At 48.8% G+C, this 19,587-nt stretch overlaps 1 protein-coding gene and 1 long non-coding RNA gene across 4 annotated transcripts; one reads left to right on the forward strand and one right to left on the reverse strand.

The window, feature by feature from the left end:
* Nucleotides 1-11,718, reverse strand: kcnj14 (potassium inwardly rectifying channel subfamily J member 14). 3 transcript variants are annotated; one of them, XM_086113123.1, is made up of 7 exons: nucleotides 11,029-11,718; nucleotides 8,062-8,203; nucleotides 7,563-7,659; nucleotides 7,448-7,482; nucleotides 5,367-6,848; nucleotides 3,396-3,713; nucleotides 1-3,112 (listed from the first exon to the last, which is right to left on the reverse strand). In XM_086113123.1, exons 5-7 carry the CDS (start codon nucleotides 6,285-6,287, stop codon nucleotides 2,888-2,890), a joined length of 1,464 nt encoding a protein of 487 aa, XP_085969249.1. In that variant the 5' UTR covers nucleotides 6,288-6,848; nucleotides 7,448-7,482; nucleotides 7,563-7,659; nucleotides 8,062-8,203; nucleotides 11,029-11,718; the 3' UTR covers nucleotides 1-2,887. The 3 variants fall into 3 exon arrangements, with proteins under 3 accessions (XP_085969249.1, XP_085969250.1, XP_085969251.1); XM_086113124.1 differs by lacking the exon at nucleotides 7,448-7,482; XM_086113125.1 differs by lacking the exons at nucleotides 7,448-7,482; nucleotides 8,062-8,203; nucleotides 11,029-11,718 and having other exon boundaries at nucleotides 7,563-8,041.
* Nucleotides 1,998-3,771, forward strand: LOC147204367 (uncharacterized). Its single transcript, XR_015101151.1, has 2 exons — nucleotides 1,998-2,299; nucleotides 2,385-3,771. It is a non-coding gene; the product is annotated as an uncharacterized LOC147204367 (long non-coding RNA).
* Nucleotides 11,719-19,587: the final 7,869 nt, after the last annotated feature.

Here is a 19,587-nt window from a genome sequence, read left to right on the forward strand (position 1 = left end):
TCCATGTAAATATTTGTAAATATTTAATGAGACCCTACAGCAAAAGTTGCAAACGCCTGGTCTAAACGCATATAATAGGAGGAGAGACATCATTTAAAAAAAGAACATGTCACAATTTTTATGCAACGTTGAAAACAGAGTGCTAAAGCGATGCTGCTCTAAAGTTGAAGTTATATTTCACAGAAGTGAAGGCGGGCCCCATGACCCACCGTGCGGCCTATCAATAGAACTTGAGGGTGGATGTTTATGGCAAGACGCAACAATTGACAACATTCAAACACATAGGTTACAAAAACTCCCCAACTGCAGTAACAGTCGAACAGAAGCAAAGGCGTCGTCACCGATATTAATCTTCCATGTTTTCCTCGAGTGAAAAGGATAGCAATGGAGGTTGTTTGTTCAATGGGAGAAACAATTTCAAGTGACAACCATAACAATCGAATAAATTGCTTTATTCAGTGGCCCCCGCCAATTTGTGGATCACCTATTCGCGGATTTATCCCCTCGCCGCATATATGACAATTTAACAATACTCACAGGTATGTATTCTTTATTCTCTGCGAAAAATAAGGAATATTATTGCAGCTTACGGAGATTTTGCAACTGGCTCCTTCATGTACAGTATAGACATATGCTTGTATTATGCTGCTCTCTGGTGGCCAAAGTGAATTAATCATGATACACAAACTGTTCAATTCTCTGCATTCAACCATGTTATATTACTTTGTATTTATGATATACAACTATACAGTGCCCTTTTCCTTATTTAAAAAAACGCATTACAAAAACGACTCTTGGGCTTTTTAGTGCGATAATAAGAAATACTAAACACTGCTTTGGCGCCACCTTGTGGCAACTTAGTGCCAAACAACTAGGTTGAAGTAAGGAGGAGGAGCTTCATTTAGCCAAAACAATGGCTTGCCACCATCTTGTGACGTGTCCAGACAATCAAAAACCTTATTGGGGAGCATCAGTTACTCAGGCATTTTCGCTCTTTGCGGCACAGCGCACATTCACCTCATTTGGTGCTCTACCGAACACAATAAACACGGGCTGTCCAAAATAAAGCCCCAAATTACTGCTGCGGCACAAGGGACAGCTTCAGATGCAGCTCAAAGGCACCACCCCAATACAAATGGTCAAAGCATGTGAACCACTTGCAACATATCCAAAGGGAAAATGGAATAGAGATAAACACGGATGCATTTGTTTACAACCGGTATTTGGTTTAACTAACTAACCCAAGCAAGGCATATCATCAGAACAAGTCCACCTCTATCACTTCTTCAGAGAAGGAAAATAATAAATATAATTTATACATACAAAGACACTTTCAGGGTTAATATTCCTGGAACAAAGAGATACAGTGAACCCCCATGGTAGGTAGGTAGGTGGGTAGGTAGGTAGGTAGGTGGGTAGGTAGGTAGGTAGGTAGGTAGGTGGGTGGGTAGGTAGGTGGGTGGGTAGGTAGGTCGGTGGGTAGGTAGGTCGGTGGGTAGGTGGGTAGGTAGGTAGGTAGGTAGGTGGGTAGGTAGGTCGGTGGGTAGGTAGGATCTCTCTTTTGCCTATCGTGGGTTGGTCAGGAACATGTTACCCAATAAACGTGCGTTCCCAGTATCATGAACGAATGACAAAGTAAAACTCACAATCATGTCAGGCTTCTGCATAGTGTAAAAAAAACGGGTAACCCCCCCCCCCCCCCCCAACACTAAACAGCAGACAGTAATTACATGGAAAAGCTCCAAACCGCTGCTAGTTTGTCACTGTTTCTCCATGTAATTGATCTCTCTCACCACAGGCAACCGTCGAAAAATATACAGTGAACCCTGGCTAAAACACGGTTCATCTTTTTTCACTGTGAGTGCAGATTATTTTTATTTTTTTTTAAACAGTGCCTCTGCGTCCTGATTGGCTGTCAACAGTCTCCGCGCTTCGTCAATATACAGGTTGCCAAATTTAGGTTTGCAACAAAAACAGGTTTAGATCTTTGGTTTCATTTTATAGTACGGTATTGTGTTTGTTGACTGTAACTGTCGTGATTCACGGTCATATTAAAATGAATGTACTATAAGGTTCTCCTTTTTCCCGGCATGCGATTTGCTGACGAGTCCACATTTATTTAAGCTATTGTGCCTCCTGCTGTTACATTTTAGGATTGCATTAAGTGGCAGGAAGTGGTTCACACCGATAAGGACGGAGTTACGTCTTTGTGAGAAGAGAGACGAAAGCGTGAGGTGCATACGGAAAGAGCTTCGATTTCTTTTCATTACTCCTACGTTTCTGTTTAGAAGGCGAAACGGTACGTGGCCATGATTAATGTGTGTTTTATGTTGTTGAGATGCTGAAGCTAAGTTATACATCGTGTCGTTGTCTATTTTTGTCAGTGTTCATCAGCGATGGACGCAATAAAGGCTGTTGAACATCGGTCGACTCGTCAAGTCTTTCTAAACTAAGAAGAAAACCTTCAGGAGCAGTTCTACCGACTACTTTCGCCTCTCGCGGGTTCTTTCAGGAATGTAACCCCTCGCGATAAACGAGGGTTCACTGTATTGTCCATACTTACCATGTGAAAAGCACAACGATAAATCAGCGTCATACTGAGATACATTCCTGAGGTCTACCTGGGAGGATACACGACCGTTCACTGCATCCGAATTCCACTGAAATCCTTCCAAGGTCCATGGGAAATGCAGTTGCAAGTGACCGCCACCACGGGGAGCTGTTGCTTGTTCCATCCGCGATGGCTGTGCTGCAGTCGTGATGGGCCAGGTTGGAACTGAGCAGACTCAAATTTTCAATGATTTGGAAAGATTGCCAGGACCAATCAGCCGGCACGGTGACAGCGTAGAGTCCCATCCTACGCGGCCTCTCCATTTGACTCTTTCTCTCAGGTGTAGTGGAGGTGGTCCGACAGCCTCCTGTTTGACGGCGCGGCACACTCGGGATCTGGGTCGGCTCTGTCCTCGGGAGGAATGAGTTGCAGAGCCACTTCGTTCTCATAGCAGAATGATGAGCGTGAGCTCTTGATGTATTTGAGCTCCGCAAGCTCTTTAGCGCTACACAAGGGCGTGTTTGGGATCTCGTATGTGCGATGGAAGAATGAGTAGTCCACCTGGAAAAAAGGAAAGGACGTGTGGTTTAGACGGGTGGCCCGCCCATTTCTTTTCCCTTTTTTAGTCAGTATCTGGGGCACACTTTTGCTTTGATTCAATGGACAATGCGCTGCTCCTTCAGGGGTGGATTTCTTAGCCACCTGGCGCCAGAGTCATACCGGCAGCATTAAGCGTTTCCCAAAATACGAAGGTTGGTTGCTGTGTGAAATTTATGATAACGTTGCAAATCCCTCCCCAGCCCTTGTACGCAGAGGTGGTATGAACAGGTCTTCGTGTCATTACCTCGTAGCGGTCCTTCTTCTCAAAGAGCACAGGTTCAAAACGATAGCCCCACTGGATTTCCGAAGCCAGATAAGAGCTGCGGCATTGCGTGGTCATTGCCGTGGCCTCCACCATGCCCTCCAGTATCACCACCACCTCCAGTTCGCTATCGCTTTCCAGGGCCTTGCGGTCCATCTCGAAGAATGGGGACTCGTCGTCGATCTCGTGGACGATTGTGACCGGCGAGACCAAGAAGATGCGGTCGGTGCCCGTGTCAAAGCCAACATTGATGTCCAAGTTGTCCAGTGGAAGGAACTCTCCTTCTGCCGTCACCCTTGACTGTTGCCAAGGCAGCAACAAAAAAAAAATAATAATAAACTCAGATTTGTAAAAAATGGCAACTGGAACCGTTACCGGAGACCCTGTGGAGTGAATTATAAGATTTGTTTTGGAATATAATTGCTTAAAAGTAATTACTGAGTTGGAACACGTTTTGAGGGAGGCGTGGAAAAAACACAACCCGGTGGTTTGAAATCACCTCGCGTTGTACTCATCAAATCCTGTAACGTCTCATCACGGATGCTACCCTTCATATCCACTCACAGAATTTGCAATTGCATTTTTTTTTTAGCCCTTAAAAAAAAAAACTAATCCCATCTGCCCTTTCCTCTTTGCTTCACTCTTAAGAGACATCACATACTACCTTCACAGATTCCCCCCCCCCCCCACCTCGAGGATACATTTGACGGCGCGCCGACTCGCACCAGACACTCCTCACAGTGAGTTTGATTTCAATGTGGGATAAAGGAGTCGGTTTAAAAATCAGTTCAACAAGGCTGATCGAGTCGACACGCAGCAAAAAATGCGATGACAAAGGGACAATGGAGTGTGCGAGTTAATCCGTGGTAAATCTTCCTAACCCCGAGAGGGAGAATAAAACAAGCTGTCATTAACTCCCGGCCACAGAATACAGGCCAGATGGTTTCGGCACTCTGTCCGCCTCTTTTATCTCGATCGGAGTCAATCACAGCTGCGAGGAAGGTGTTGTTGATCCTCCCCTGGACGTTTCCATTGGCATCGCTGTGGACCTGCCCTCATTCCCCCCCCCCCCCCCCCCCGCCCCCCTTCTCCATACTGTACATGGTCAACATTTGATTAAGACAAATCGAAGAAAATCCATTTAAAAAAAACATTCGTGTCGGCCCTCCAAACTTCTCGGCCTACTTTAACTTGTTGCTAAAGAAAACAGCAGCAAGCAATCTCTCAGATGACGCGGAAAGAATGTGTCGTCAACCAATGTGGCTGATCATTGTCGATAGACGCCACATGATGCCAGCAAAGCATTATGTGAAGCTTCTCAAGTCACTGCAACATAGTTCCTCAATGGCAACGAAGTAAGACTTTCTCGGTATTTATTATTTTTTGCCGACCACAATCATGTCGATTTGCTGTTTCTGTGCTCAGGGCGAAGTCTTAACTATGTTTTGTTTTGTTTTTTTGCGTCTGTTCAAAATGTCACTTTTTGGTGGCGGTCTTTGACCTCATGTACCATCAAAAGTGCAACAAGAAGTTTGCGCTTCTATCAACAGCCCATGTCGTCTACCCGAAGAATTTGCCTGTGTTCGCTAACTTTTAACGTTGTCATTAAATGCCAAAAGTTGAACGGTTTGATCGCTTTTATCCCGGACTAATTCCAGAGAGCAAGATGCAAAGCGGAAGCGTGCATGTTTTGTTCGATGCCACGTCAGATTTCGGCTGCTACGTTCGATAAGCTTCGTGTGATTGTGGTCGGTTTGAACAACTTGAACTCCCAAATAAAGTTCCCGATGTAACGTGCGTTCGCGACGGTGTGCGGTTGTCTCGCCGTGTTTAAGCGCACGGCTGCCACCTTGTGGCATCTTACGTAACTACAAATGCCTTCGCCGTGGATTGTCGGTGGACGACGAGCGGGCGTTCGACCGTCCGGTCACGATGAACGTCCCGCCGGCTTACCTTTAACAGCTGCGCTCGGACGTGAGCCTCCACCAGGTGACTCTTGCGCAGGTTTCCCACTCTCCACATCATGCACAGTTTGCCGTCGCGCAGGGCCACCACGGCGCTTTCGGAGAAGACCAGAGTTTCGTTGCGCTTCTTGGGCTTGGCCATCTTTGCCATGACCGCCCCGACGATGAAGGCGTCAATAATGCAGCCCGTGATGCACTGCAAAACGACCGCCGCCACCGCCAGGGGACACCGCTCGGTCACGCTTCGGAATCCGTAACCGATGGAGGTCTGCGTCTCCAGCGAGAAGAGGAAAGCCGCCGTGAAGCTGTTCACTTGGAGGAAGCAGGGCTCCGGCGCCACCCGCGCCGCCTCCCCGTCGCCCGCCCCTCCGGCGACGGGGAGCGGGCGCACGGAGAGGTCCCCGTGCGCGGAGGCGATGAGCCAGAAGGCAAATCCAAAGAGCAGCCAGGAGAGAAGAAAGGAGAGAGCGAAGATCAGCAGCATCCAGCGCCAGCGGATGTCCACGCAGGTGGTGAAGAGGTCACCGAGATAGCGCCGGCCCCTCTCGCTCATGTTGACAAAGGTAACGTTGCAGCGTCCGTCCTTGCCCACAAAGCGCTTTCGGGGCCGGCGGCCGGCGGAAGAGCGGGAACGCCGGTCCGAGCCGGGCCGGCCTTCCCTTCTTCCTCCGGCACCGCTTCCTCTTCCCCTCCTCGGGTCTGAGCGCGTTGCCGCCGTTCTCTCCCCGCCTTCTCCCGCCGCCGACTCTCCCGCGGCACTCTGCCTCCGCGCATCGCGGTCCAGAGGCAGGGCGGCGCCATTGACGGCCGCGCTCTGCGCCAGCCTCGTGACTTCCTCCTCCTCCTCCTCCGCCGCCGCCGGCCCATCCACCGCAGGGCTGAAGCGCCGTTTGACGCGTGCCGCGCCCATGGCGCGCTCTCGAGTCTGTTCAACGCCGCGAGGGCAAGTTTGTGCGACGGAGGGAACGACGGTTGTCGCTCTTCAGTGCATATTCAAAACGATGAAATCCTCACGATCCATACCGTCCGACGGCAACGGGGGGATCGTCTTCGCAGCCGTTGTTCAGTTCCACTTCGGACAAGGCTCCTTTTCCCTGAAAGCTCCCTCCCAGCTAAAATGGCTTCATCGAGCACATCCACGCGGCGCGTCCGTGGAAGAACGCTGTCCGTGCATTGAAGCAAACGGCCAACATCTATTAGCCGGGGGATGGAAGGCTGGATTGACCTCAACGGGCAATGAAAAAGCATGCGGGGGGGGTGGGGGTGGGGGGGGGGGGTTGCTCAGCTTCAAGGAATACGGGAGAAGGCGGACTCGGGCGCCGTTTGACGAACGCTACGGCAAACGATGGGAAGAGGCGCAAACTCCGGACACGGACAAATCACGGGCGGGAGATGATCGAAAGGACGGCTCTGCATGCGCTTGAAAAGAGCGAAACATGCCGTTTCTTACGTGACAGTCGTTTGAAGATGCCTTGGTTTTGGCGTGACAAAAGAAAGGAAAAAAGAACGAAAGGGAATCTTGAATACGTGAAATCCCAAACTCCTATTCTGAATGAACTACCAAATGGTTCCCCCTCAAGACTGAGGGCTGTTTTTCAAAGTCAAGAACGATATCGCGCGAGGACGCTTCTTCTCCCGTCATGTCGCAGCTTTTACAACCTCCCATTTTGCCATCGCTACTTTCCTGAAGATTATCGCACGATGCAAGAGATCAAGCGAAACGGACGCGTCTGTCCCCGCCCGGACGGAGCCTCCGCACGCCTCGGCGTCAAAGCCTGATCAGAAATAACGGCCAGCCGGTCTGAAATCGACCCGATTCGTTGCAAGAGTCGCAAAAAAGGCGAACGGCAAGTGCACAGGTCACCCGAAGACGGAGAGAAGACGGTTTTACGGTCTTAGGGAGGCCGAGAAAGTCGGCGGCTTTGAGAAATCGGGTCTTGAGCTGGCACTCCCGCTTTCAACAGGCTCACAAAAAGCCCATCGGCATTTCTGGCGGCGAGCAGAACATTGGGGAAAATGTCGATTCCCGCGTGCTACGACAACACATGAAAAGGAGGGAAAAGATCCTGCCTGAATTGGGAAGTGACGCCTGCCGACTTTCCCTTCTGGCGCATGTTCAGCAAAAAGCAAAGCTTGTCTCGGTGGCTTCAGGCAAAAGATTCCGTAGAGAAAAGGGCGCCGCCACCTTGCGTGCGAGCGTCTTTGCCGGCTCGTCGGGAGAGTTGGTCTCTTTTCTCTCGCAAGGCCCGAGGAGGCTCTTGCGCGATGCGCCACCGGCAGGCCTGAAAAGACGAAGGGCGGAAAGAGAAAGACAAGTTAGCCGGCGTGCGTCGTCTTCTTCTTCTTCGAGAAAAAAAAAAAAAGTGAGGTCAGCGCGCGGCCCCCGGCGCCGTCTGCCAATGGAGCCAAAATGACGCTCAGCATCGACAGAAGCCAGCTGAAGGCAAGAGCTTCAAATATTCCGATCGACGGTATCGTCTGTAATCCCATAAGAGGCAATGGCGGCAATAAAACTGGCATCCCAAGCATCCGACGGATTTATGACTCACCGGCTGGACGCAACATGCTTGTAAATTGCAGACGAGCGGTACGGACAAAAACCACAAGATACATTTGCCTTTTTACCGCACGCCGTTTTATCGTATAAACGGTCATTGGAAAAAAACAGATGAGCGGACGCTTACCTTGAATGCAGTCCTTAGTTTTTTTTTTTTTGGTTTTTTTCTGTCTGGATCTTATTGTTATTTTTATTTAGGTATTTATTTTTTCCTTCCAGTCAGTCGAATCGCAAGAGCATCCCACAGACGTCCGTTATTGCTGCCGAGCCTGGGAAGAGATTCAAATGACAAAATAATGGCGCTTTCATCATCACTTCGCACGACATTGCCACTCCTCACCCGAAGATGAATATCAGCACAGGTACAACAAAATGATGCGTAGCTTCAGTGTATAGAAAAAAAAAAACACACACACAATTGCGCTTCCACAAGCGTAGCCCTAAATTCATGAGGCCTATTTTGTAAGTCTGCGCCTGGTTGCGGGTGTGCGCCCCGCCCACTGCTGGGATAGGCTGCGGCGCGCCCACGATGAAGCGGTTCAAGTAACGGATGGATATTTGTGACTCGGCCAGTATTTCTCCGCTTGATTAAAGGTCCAGAGCACAAAGCGCCGACCTTGATGGCTGCGCTCCACTTGACCCCAACATTATTGGTCTGCTATCTCCCATTGTGCCCCCCGAGTGTCGCTGGACGACGGTTACCCAGAGGAGGTGATTAAGCAAGTGTGTGTGTGTGTGTGTGCGTGTGTGCAGCGCGATCCAATGTCGGCCTCCACGTGTTGCCTTATCTTATCGTGCATGGCGAGGTGATTTGTCAAGTGGCCTGGGTCACACGCGAAGCCCGTCAGCGAACGAATCTCAGTCGCCGCCCTTCAAAGTGACCGATGACGGCTGGCGATAATGAAAGCTGCGACAAAAGACGCTGTCGTGCAAACGCATACGAGCCCGAGACCTACCGACAGATCTCGCGAGGGAAAAAGAAACGGATCAGGCGTCATGGAACAAAATCCAACGCCGCTTGATGAAAAGCTCAACTTTATGACCTAGTTGAAGAAAACGTGTTCTATGACGCCATTTTTAGACTGATTATCTCCCAAGAGCGTAAAGAGGATAGCCCATTGCCAATTTGAGATTTTAATAAACCACGCCTTGAATGTGTCAAAGGGACTGGAATGGAATTAATCAGGAGGTCGGAGGGCAGAAAAGACAGGGAATGTCCAAGTTTTCAGAGAGCAGAGCTGGCTTACACCGCGGAACTACTGCAATTGGTGACGCAAGGTAATGTTGACGTTGTTAGCGAATCTAATCAAGCCTATCGCCGCAGGTTTGGACGTACGGTAACATCCCCGACAAGTGATTGTGCGCAACCCGTTGCTTTATTGACAAAGCAGTGACCAAAAAAAAAAACATACCATTAACATTCACACCCAAGTGCCGACTGTCGAACGTTCACGCTAACGTTAGCCAGTTAACAGCTAAGCTCGCAGCAGCCAACTGGACTCGCATTGCATGGCACCCACGTCACTCACCTGTCTTTTGAAGCCCGACACAATCAGCCACAGGTTAATAACGTTGCGCGTGAGGATGGCGCCCCCAAGTGGACAATAATAAAAACATCCCTGCCTCGTCATGCACTTTTGTTGTTTGACGCAGTAAAATCAACGACGATTTCTCGCGGCATATTTCGTCCGATGCTCTATCGCTAAGTGCGGACTCATCAATACCGCTCACGCAAAGTTACAACGTCAAAGAGAGCCGAAGCCAGCGCAAAGCAAATATGCGCGCGTCGATAGTTTGCGATTGATCGGTGGCAGTTAGAAACCAGGACACAGATGAGTCCTCTCTCTTTCCTCACATTGCTCTCGTTCGCTACTAAAGGCCCGTTTACTTTGGGGAGAATTTTAATCGGCTTTACAAACCGCATTTGGATATGACTTCAAAGATGTAAGAGAGGAAATTGCATCTTCAAACAAATACATTCCAACGGTTGAGTGGCCTTTTGGTTTTCAACCAGCGTGATCAATAAGAGGGCTAGCGCCACGCTGTTGTGTTTTTTTTGATGGAGGTTGCATTAGGTCAAACAAAGTCAGCCCAAAACCCGATACGCACACCCAGTTATTTAGTGGCCCATAACAAGCACATGCGTGCGCTCGTCTTGGCAGCTCGCCTCGTTCCGTCTAATTGAAACTCCGCCGCTTCTTTTCCCCTCGTCCGGCCGCATGCAAAAATGGAGGTCGCCATGTGGCGGCGACCAAATGTTAATCTGCTAAGACGCTGCGGGCTTCTAATTAAGGAAATACGTGCAACCCAACAATAAATAATCAGCACAGTCTGTTTGCCCTCCATTGTGCGCTAGCGTGGACCATCCAAAGTTGACCGCAATCATGCGATTTGGGGGGCAGAGTGAAGAGGAAAAAAAAAAAACACTCACTGACATGGACGCAAAGAGACGCACGCTAGTTAAGAACACCAGCTAGCGGTGCGGAGTTAGCGAGCCTTCAGAATCCTTCTCGTGACCGTTTTCCCCAAAAAGCAACGAGCGACTTGAAATCCCGTTAAGAAAGAGGCGGCATGAGCACAATGCTTTTCACTTTGTTCTCTGAGCGACAAGGAGGAAGCCCAGCGCAAGGCAACCGCGGAGTCAATTACGCTGGAAATGACCAACATTTCCGTTCGCTAATTTATACCTTGCAAAAGTGATGATGAGATCAACATCGGACTATTTGGACCCGAGACAAGTGCTTCCAAACCTGTCCGGACTTTGTCGTCGGGCCTCTACATTTAAAATGCAAATGACTACGGGATCTAGTATGCTGCAAGCTCAATTAAAAATGGGCAGTTCTAAGGGTGAATTAAGATATTTCTCTTACTGTTCAAAGCAACTTCCGTTTGGAAAAAAAAAAATAAAAAAAATCTTGTCAATCCAAATAAAAACTCCAGTTTCTTCACATTTGAAATGACAATTTTCTTCCATGGCAAGCTCACCCGAACCGACAACCAATGAACGTCGCTCATGACTCGAAATGGCAAATTCGACACGGCGTAGAAGAAATCAACAAGTGTGTTTGGACAATGAAAATGAACTTCCACTCACCCAACGTCTCCTCGGGCAGCTTCACGATGTCATCTTTGCGCAATTGAAAATAAGAGTTTGGAGAAAGGTGTCAATTCATAAGAGCTCGCTGGAGCCGCGTCGCCGCGTCAACTGTCCCGGCGGCGTGGCGGGCGCGCTCCCGAGGCGCGACGTCCCTCCCGCGGCGGGCGCACGCCGCTGCTGCTGACCTCGTCGCGCGGTCCCGGTTCATTCTAAGAGTGCGCGATCTTAGAGGGAGAAGAAGTCAATCGTCATAGACGGACGGTTAGAACATTGCAAATCCATATTTTAATACCACCACGAGTTTGACATTTTGTTGCATCTGCTGGCAGGAATAGACTTCATACATAACCATACACACTTCATCAATATGTCAATGTCAGTCAAGAGCATTTCAATTGCAAATTGCAACTGCACGTGTATTCCGTGTGTGAGAGAGAGAGAATGTAAAGCAGAGTGAGAGAACAACTGCCGCGTGTTTACTTTTCCCCTAATCCGATTTAATCTCAAATCAAGACGTCGCAGCGATGCCAACACGCGTCGCACGCGGAAACGGTCGTCAGACGGCTCCAGGAGCAAAACAGCTGCCGCAAGCAGCCCGTGCGGCCGGATGTCACGCGCAGCGTTGGAAAAATGGAAAAGCTTCAATGCAACTCATTGTGGCGGATGAGAAAGTGAATCGTTGCAGAATATATGCCACCAGATATTACGCAAGGGTGTACGTGTGTGTGTGTGTGTGTGTGTGTGCGTGATTGACCTGTGGAAAACAGTGGGGGTGTGGTTTGGAGGTTGCGAGCCGGTGACGGAGGAGTCATGCGTGATGATGTTGGCAGTGAGGATGATGATGTCAAATTTACCAGAAGAATCAGGCTGATATCACGCACCCACTCCACATGGGACTTCACCGATATTAAAATCCTGTAAAGTCAATATAAATGTTATACCGTATATATGTGCATAGAAAAGTTTGATACGCCACAGCAAAGCGTGTTGTTACCAACTCTGCTGAATTTGAGTGATTTTGAAAAAAAAATGGCAAGTATAGAACACCATCCATTTTCTGAACTGCTTTTTCCTCACACGGGTCGCGGGGCGGGGGGGGCTGGGGCCTGGGGCCTATCCCAGCTGTCTTCGGGCAGTAGGCGGGGGACACCTTAAACTGGTCGCCGGCCAATCGCAGGGCACACGGAGACGAACAACCATCCGCGCTCACACTCACACCCGAGGACAATTTCGAGTGTTCAATCAGCCTGCCGTGCATGTTTTTGGAATGTGGGAGGAAAGCGGAGTACCCGGAGAAAACCCACGTATATAAGACAAAGCTTCAAAATCATGAAAAAATAAACTGTAGGGCTTTTCCACGCTGCAATAACGAGGCACTCGGTTTTCAAACGAAAAAGAACCCATCACATCAATTACAGCATGGCGTTGGTTGACCTCTCTCAACTGTCTTATTGTGTGAAACGCTTCTCTCTGAGGTCAAGCAGTCGTCGCATTCTGTTGGGGGCAAACCGGAATAAGGATGCGGCCCACGACAACAACAAGCGTCCCTGCTTCAGATGCTCCCCGATCTGGAGTCTCGCAAAACGTGCAGCATGACCTCCCGCGTGACGACGCCAGATCAATTTGACCAAGCAAACTGCGGTCCTGGCCCGATAACGGCCCCGATCGTTGGAATTCAGGTGTGTTGCAACGGGGAAAGACGGAAAACAGGCAGGAGGCTTGGAGGACCAAAGTTTGAGACCCCTGACTTTGACTCTCTGGACATTGGACTTTCCAAGTTGCAGCCTAATAAGTCTTCCCTGTGGCTTGACGAGCCTCGTTTGTGTGTTTAGCCTAAAACAACGAGAAAAGTGGTTCATCTGTGAGAACGAACTTTCCGTTCGTATCGCGCGACGGCTAATGAGGCACAAAACCACCGGCGCTTCACACGGCTCGAGAGTTCAGCCCCGAGCCAACGTTTCCACTGTTTAAGTTAAACGCGCGCTACCTCCATACGGCGACTCTAAAATGATTGATTTGACGCACAGCAGTCAATGGGAAAGCTGACGTCAGCTCGCCTTGAGATATTATTCGGACGGAGGGAACAACCCTCCGCGCTGGCAGCCTTCAGCGGTGATTCACAGCATGATGACGCCATGTTGATGATTGGCTGCAATTACCTTGACAAGCCACCAGGGGGCAGGTTCGAACCATTTTTGTTTCAGACGGGAGGAGGCTCGTGTCGGTCTGTTTTGAATCTCGGCAGACAATCAGGCCATTTGAAGCAGTGGGGTGGAGGCGGCACACCTGCTCGCTGCGCCCACGTTTATAATCAGAAGCGCTTGACGTGGAATTTCACCCGTCCGTCCATGTCCTGAAATAATGCAAGTGTGCTCTGGCTTTGCTCATGTGAGAGGCAGAGGCGATGTGCATATGAGGCAGGTTTGAGTCACCGTGGCAATACTTTCACTGAATTTACACGACAAGGTTCCAATGAGGCTTTTCTTTCGCTCCCAAGTGGCACAAGATGCATCAAGCCTGAGCAAAGGAAGGAAGACAATGAATTCAATGGAATATGCTACACTGGAATCAGGCCTTGTCCAAAGTGGAAAAAAAAAAAACCCCTCATGAATTGGATATTTGCCAATGGGATTCGAGTACACCCAAAACGGTTCTATCAGATGTGTCTTCGGAACATGCCAATCCAGAAAGTGAAGCAAAACGAATATGAGGCAGTTGAGAGGGGGGCGGCCCGAATTTTTGCTCGGATATGTACCGTGTTAGAATTTGCTCTCTTTTGATCCATCGCCGTCATGATGACTTGCATAATCACTATTTTGTGTCAAGGACTACAAACTGGTCTTTCAGGTATCCATTCCCACATGATTGGCCTCCGGCCACAATTTCTGGAGTTGTGCGTGTTGTTATTCCAGCAAGGTTTATTTATTTATTTATTTGCCTTGAGTTGCAAACCAAACTTTTACAGCAAGCAGAGGTTTGGCACACGTTAAACAGTTCTGTAAACAAGAGGCCAAATACTCGCTTCAAGCTGTTCATCGCCACTGCCGGCTGAAGTTAACTTTAAAGCCAACATAAAACAAAAAGATATACACAGAGTGTACAAAATGAGTCTAACTTTGACTCGTGAAACTCTGCCAGCCTAATGCTAGCATACGATACAACACGACAGTCACGCTACCAAAACTACAGTCGATGTTGTGGTCGTAAGACGGAGCGTTCAACATAACTCGCAGAAGGGCCGGGGGACTTAAGTTAATTAATTATCTGTGAACTGTTTGGTTTACGGCACCATTTTTCCTATTAAAAAAAACATCTTACCATTTTTTGTGGTTGGTGGCGTTTTTTTGGAGGGGGGAGGGTGCTGCACTGGAACAGATTGGTGACATTTCAATTCATTTCAATTGCGAAAGATGATTTGAGAACCAAACGTGTTACGTTACGAGCATGGTCCCGGAACACATTCGACTTGCCAGTCAAGGTGCCACTGTAGCAGCAAATGGACATGAATTGCGGAAGCCATCCTAAAAGCGAAAGTAGCCACAAATGGGAACTTCAGGGAAATACAGAGAATCATAGTGTGAATTCTCATGGAACTCTTTCGCCGGGAAGACGTTACCAATGGACTCCTGACTTAGTAACGAGGAAGGGGGGGGGGGGTGGATCAATAACTCATCACGAATTGTGAATCAGTCTGATCCAGCGACCGTTTGTCACGCGAGAAAGCGTCCGCCCATTTAATCAAGGCTATGATACCGAGGACGGTCATTTGTCAGTGCGTTTGCGAAGCAACGCCGCCGCAAATTAATTAAATGAAGGCGAGAGGCAAGGACGGCCGGGGAGACGTTAGGGAGCCGTTAATGTTGACGCGGGTTTCCGTCCTGGCGGGATTCCGTCCTGGCGGGATTCCCCGATGATTGGACACTGTACGTTTATTTGGGTGGGCTGCATCAATACACAAAGATACACTGAAAAATAAAGTCTGTTTTTTCAAGAGGGGGCTGCGAGTGCGGTCTCAAGAGCGGTTCTGTTTTTACGCGCCGGACCTTTGGTGAACTCTCGGAAGCAGAGAGAAACCCGAGGGAACAATCGCTCCCGTGACTTGGACCGCTTCGAGACATGTGTCAAAAGGCCCAAATTCGAGCAGAAGCGCTGGGCGACAATTTTTCACCTCAATTCGAATAAGAAAACGTTATGAATGGATTTGCTTTTCTTTTGGTTCCGCTGCTTCCAGTCTGTGTGAAAGTTCGCCTTTTCGCTCAGTGCTGGCCTCCGATGACATCACAATTTTCCCATTCACGGGCGGCCAACGCAAAACTTGCTAGACACATTTTTAAAAGTCTGCATCTCCAGTATGATGGAGCTTCATGACAGTTTTGTTTTTTTATTTGAGAGAGATTTACGGCAAACATGATGGAAGGGGGAGGGGGCATCTATTCGCAGAAAGTAATTCAAGAAAAACAAAACAAAACAAAAACCATACATACAACACACCAAAAAATGCCCCAAAACAGACCCTTGCGGATTACCATGACCTGGATTTACACAGACCTAGTTTTAAAAAAAACACACTTTTAGCATGCCCAGTTGTATTTGTTGAATTGATATTGTGACAGTAATTTCTAATTATTTCGGCAATTGCGCTTTTAGACTAAGTAGTAGGAGTAGGGCTCCCGATTTGAGAAAATACAGAAACCTGTTTGGTAACTACAATGTTGGGAATAATGAAAGAAAAATAAAGGACAATGGAAATGTGCATTTCCAACAAATGGAATGATCACTAAAAATGCATTTGTTTGGGATTTGAACTGCCCGAGTGGGCTTAAGAATTGTGCCTCGGAGTCTGCAGCGGCGAGATTGGACCAAACTCCTTCAGCGCGCTCCATCATTTGCATATTTGAGATTGATGCGTCACAATTAACAAGCGCAAAATGCATGAAGGGCGGGTCAAAGCACGAGAACGAACCCATAGCTCAGGTAAATGTAATTATATAATGTGTCGCAAGCGATCCAGACGGATGTGCCGAGACAAATAAATAGCGTCAAGCCTTTTCATTTCCTGCGACTTGATGTTTCTCTGCTACATTTATGTAACACTGGAAGACAGGTGGGGGTGGAGGACCTATTTACTGCCGCGGGCCCTTTCAGTTAGTAAGATGGACAGACTCCGTGTTTGAAAAAAAAAATATGATGCAACAGATGAACAACCTCCCGCCCAATAAACCCCCCCCCCCCCCCCACAACGCAACACAAATCGTGACCGTATCATGATCATGGAATTCAAATTTCAATTATTTTAGCTTCATAAACTTCAATAGTCACATGATATGAGAATTTTCAAGCGTTTTTAAAGGCTTCTTCCCTCAAAAGAAGGACAACCCTACAAACTTAAACAATCTTAACTCCCCACACATTAGAGTCAGTATGAGGCCAACAGGGAGTTCCTTTCTGACGATCCATCCGTGTCTACTTGCATGATGGCAGCGTCTCATACCCCCCCACCCCCACCACCCATTTTGGCATCCTCGTGCCAGGTATTTTTTCAAATTCCTCACACCCTGTGGGGATAGGTATGCACCCCCCCCCACACACACACACACACATTCTTTTACTGCCCATCTCTGTCCATCGTGCATATGCCAGCACATGTACGAGGCAGCCAACCAACGCTGCTATCGCTTCGCACGCACACTTAGCCGGTCCAGTCCTGACTCAATCATGCAGCCTCTTGAAGCTGGCAAGGCGCGGCGACGGGCTCCGCATGCGGCGGGCCAAAAACAACTGGTCGGGTAACAGGCAACTGTGAGCTACGCTCCAGGACTCTAGAAAGGCCCGTTTATCCGGTGACAAGTCGAGCCTCCTCTTCACGCTAACTTTTGAAGCCTTTTTCCCCATCTGGAGGGCCATTCGAAAACATCATATAAGCATTGATGTGCCTTTTGGGGACTCGCGCTCTACCTTTCCAACTCTTTGCTGACATGTAAAAAAAAAACGACAAGCGACTGATTAAGATCATTTCGTGGATAAATGAAACAACGTATCTCATATCAATCTCTCGCGTTTGACCCAGGGTCGGCGTCAAAGTGCGTTATTGCGAGACGACAGCGGCGATACGTCGGTTGGCTGAGGTTGTAAGTCTACCTTTCCCCACAGGCTCCGGCGGGAGCCTTCCATTTCACTCGTGTGCCTGAATACATGAAAAGAAAACATGGCGAACTACCCGCAAAGCGGGAGCTGTCCGAAGCAATTTGCCTTATACGTTGAGGGGGGGGGGGCATTTTCCGTTCAGGGTATCACGAATGTGGTGTTGAGGGGGGCCGCATTATCCGCCAGAAAAAGCCCCACCTCCAATCCGGTTCAAACGATGAAGACGGGCAACGCTGGGCCGCAGCCAAACAAACTAAATGAAAAGATTCCAGGGGCGGGATGGAGCAAATGTTCGGGAGTTGCTTCGGCGCTAAACAAGTGGGATCTTGTCGCCGGTTGTTTTTTGAAGTTTCAACTGAAAGCGAAGGGAAAAAAGCCCCATGGGAAGCAATGCAATGAGTCAATTAAGAAACATTAACCTAACTGCAGACGAGCTGGCCAAGTGGCCTTCACTCACGAGGCCACGCCCCTGAAAGGGACACACCATACACATGGATGCGACTGCAAATGGAGTCAATTGCACTTGAGGCCAGTTGACTTTTTGAAGCTTCTCTTTAACTCATTCAGTACCAGCCAATTCTAGACCAAGTCTGAAAAGACGTTTAAAAACGTCTTTGGGAGTGAATGAGTTAATGATGCCTTATACAACACGGTGCTGTTTGCCTCAATTAAAAACAGGTAATGGAAAAAATGTTGTTTGGTTGTTTTTTTTAGTAGTGTGCAACGGATTCAATTAAAATTGGATTGGATTCGACTTTATCGTCAAATGTGCCGCACATACCGCACAGATGACATTTCTTCCCTCTCAACATAAAACAATGTTTATTGACCGACACTGTGCCAAAATGTATTAGACACATTTCTATTCAAATTGGGAGCTTTGAAGACTTTCTAAAGGAGTCAGAGACCTCAACTGACCATTTGCCAAAACACCATTTATAGTCAAGGGGTCCAAAGGGTGATTTACGCCCGGCTTAAAGGTTTCAAAACATTCGAAAACCAGCAAAACATGACGGAACACGCAAATAAAGTATCAGCGGGGCGTAAAGCGGCCGCAAACCTGTCATCGTTCAAAGCGGTTTCAAAAGATTGAGCAAAAATATCATTTTTGGGTCTGCGGGTTTTGCAGCGTTTTAAGACAATTCTTGTCCGTTCGGAGTGATTTGTTAGGATGGAAATCAAAGTGGTCACTGAATTCAAAATAAATAAATCACTCAGCTAGGACCACCTGGGTCCGGTTTAGGCCCACACAACTTGCTCTTACGATTCACCATTGTGTAGGATGAGTCCGTCACTCAGCATCCCACCCCCTTTCTCCTCAAACACGCACGCGGCACACACACGGGGCAGTGGACACATCAAAGACTGCGCCGAGGAGAGGGAGCGGCACCGGGCGAGACGGGACGAGACAGCGGAGTTCGCATCGCAAAGTTTGCCGATCGAGTGTCCGGGGATCTCGTCATCCGGCCCAAACGTTCAAGTCCAAATTCTGGGGATTTTAAGACCACTCATGAACACACGAGAAGGATTCGAAAATGGAGAGGGAACTTTTTGACCAGACCAATCGGTGGAATATTGTTTCCGCACCACCTTCTCTGAGGTAAGATGAAGGACCGTTTTTATGTGTTTTTATGCAGGGCGTTCAAATTCTGGAGTCAAAAAAAAAACGCTCGAGAGCGAATACGTGGAGGTGAATTCATCACGGCGGACGTCCGACGCGGACATCTGTTGCAAAGACGATTGCGTCGAGCAAAGTGGCGCGGTCAGGAAAGCTATTCAAAGCGAGCTGGTAAACGCGGAGGCACGCGGCACAGCGGGGGGGGGACCGGCTGCTCCTCTCCAGTTCAACTGCAGCTCTTAACCCCGGTGCCGCCCGGGTCTGCGTGCGTCGCACGGGGTCGGGGGCGGGCGCCCCCCACGCAGAGCTCTTATGTCGAGAATGTGTCTGCGTGTCATCTGTCAAAGCGGACCAAAATGTCAAAACTTCGAGTCAACCATGTCAATTGGGTCTCCATTCAGTAGCGAGGGGGGCGGGGGGGGGGGAGAAAGTGTCCCCGCGCACAATATCATCATCTTCGGGTATCTCAGTTGTGCCACTGAAGTGATCGGTGTCCAAGCGACGAGCCGCCTCCGAGGTTTCCGTCAAGATTTAGAGCCTCGATCGGAGCGAAAATCCGATTATTTACGGAAACCAGGACCGCCTAGACCGACTCCCAAGGAATCCATAAAACCGGGAAGGCTTGTGCCGACCACATAAAACATGGCATTTCGCTGACATTTGCATTTCTACCGCTGATTTGCGTGTCGCACTCCACACTAGGCACGCACCGAATGCGTTTATCTTTTGTTGCCTTTGGCCCTGCCGCGTGACGGAGAACGCCGAGAGAGAATAACAGCTCTGCGTTTCTTTCT

The sequence above is a fragment of the Hippocampus guttulatus genome, chromosome 6, assembly GCF_054856545.1.
Source record: "Hippocampus guttulatus isolate MCC_2025c chromosome 6, RoL_Hgut_1.0, whole genome shotgun sequence".
NCBI classification, from domain to species: domain Eukaryota; kingdom Metazoa; phylum Chordata; class Actinopteri; order Syngnathiformes; family Syngnathidae; genus Hippocampus; species Hippocampus guttulatus.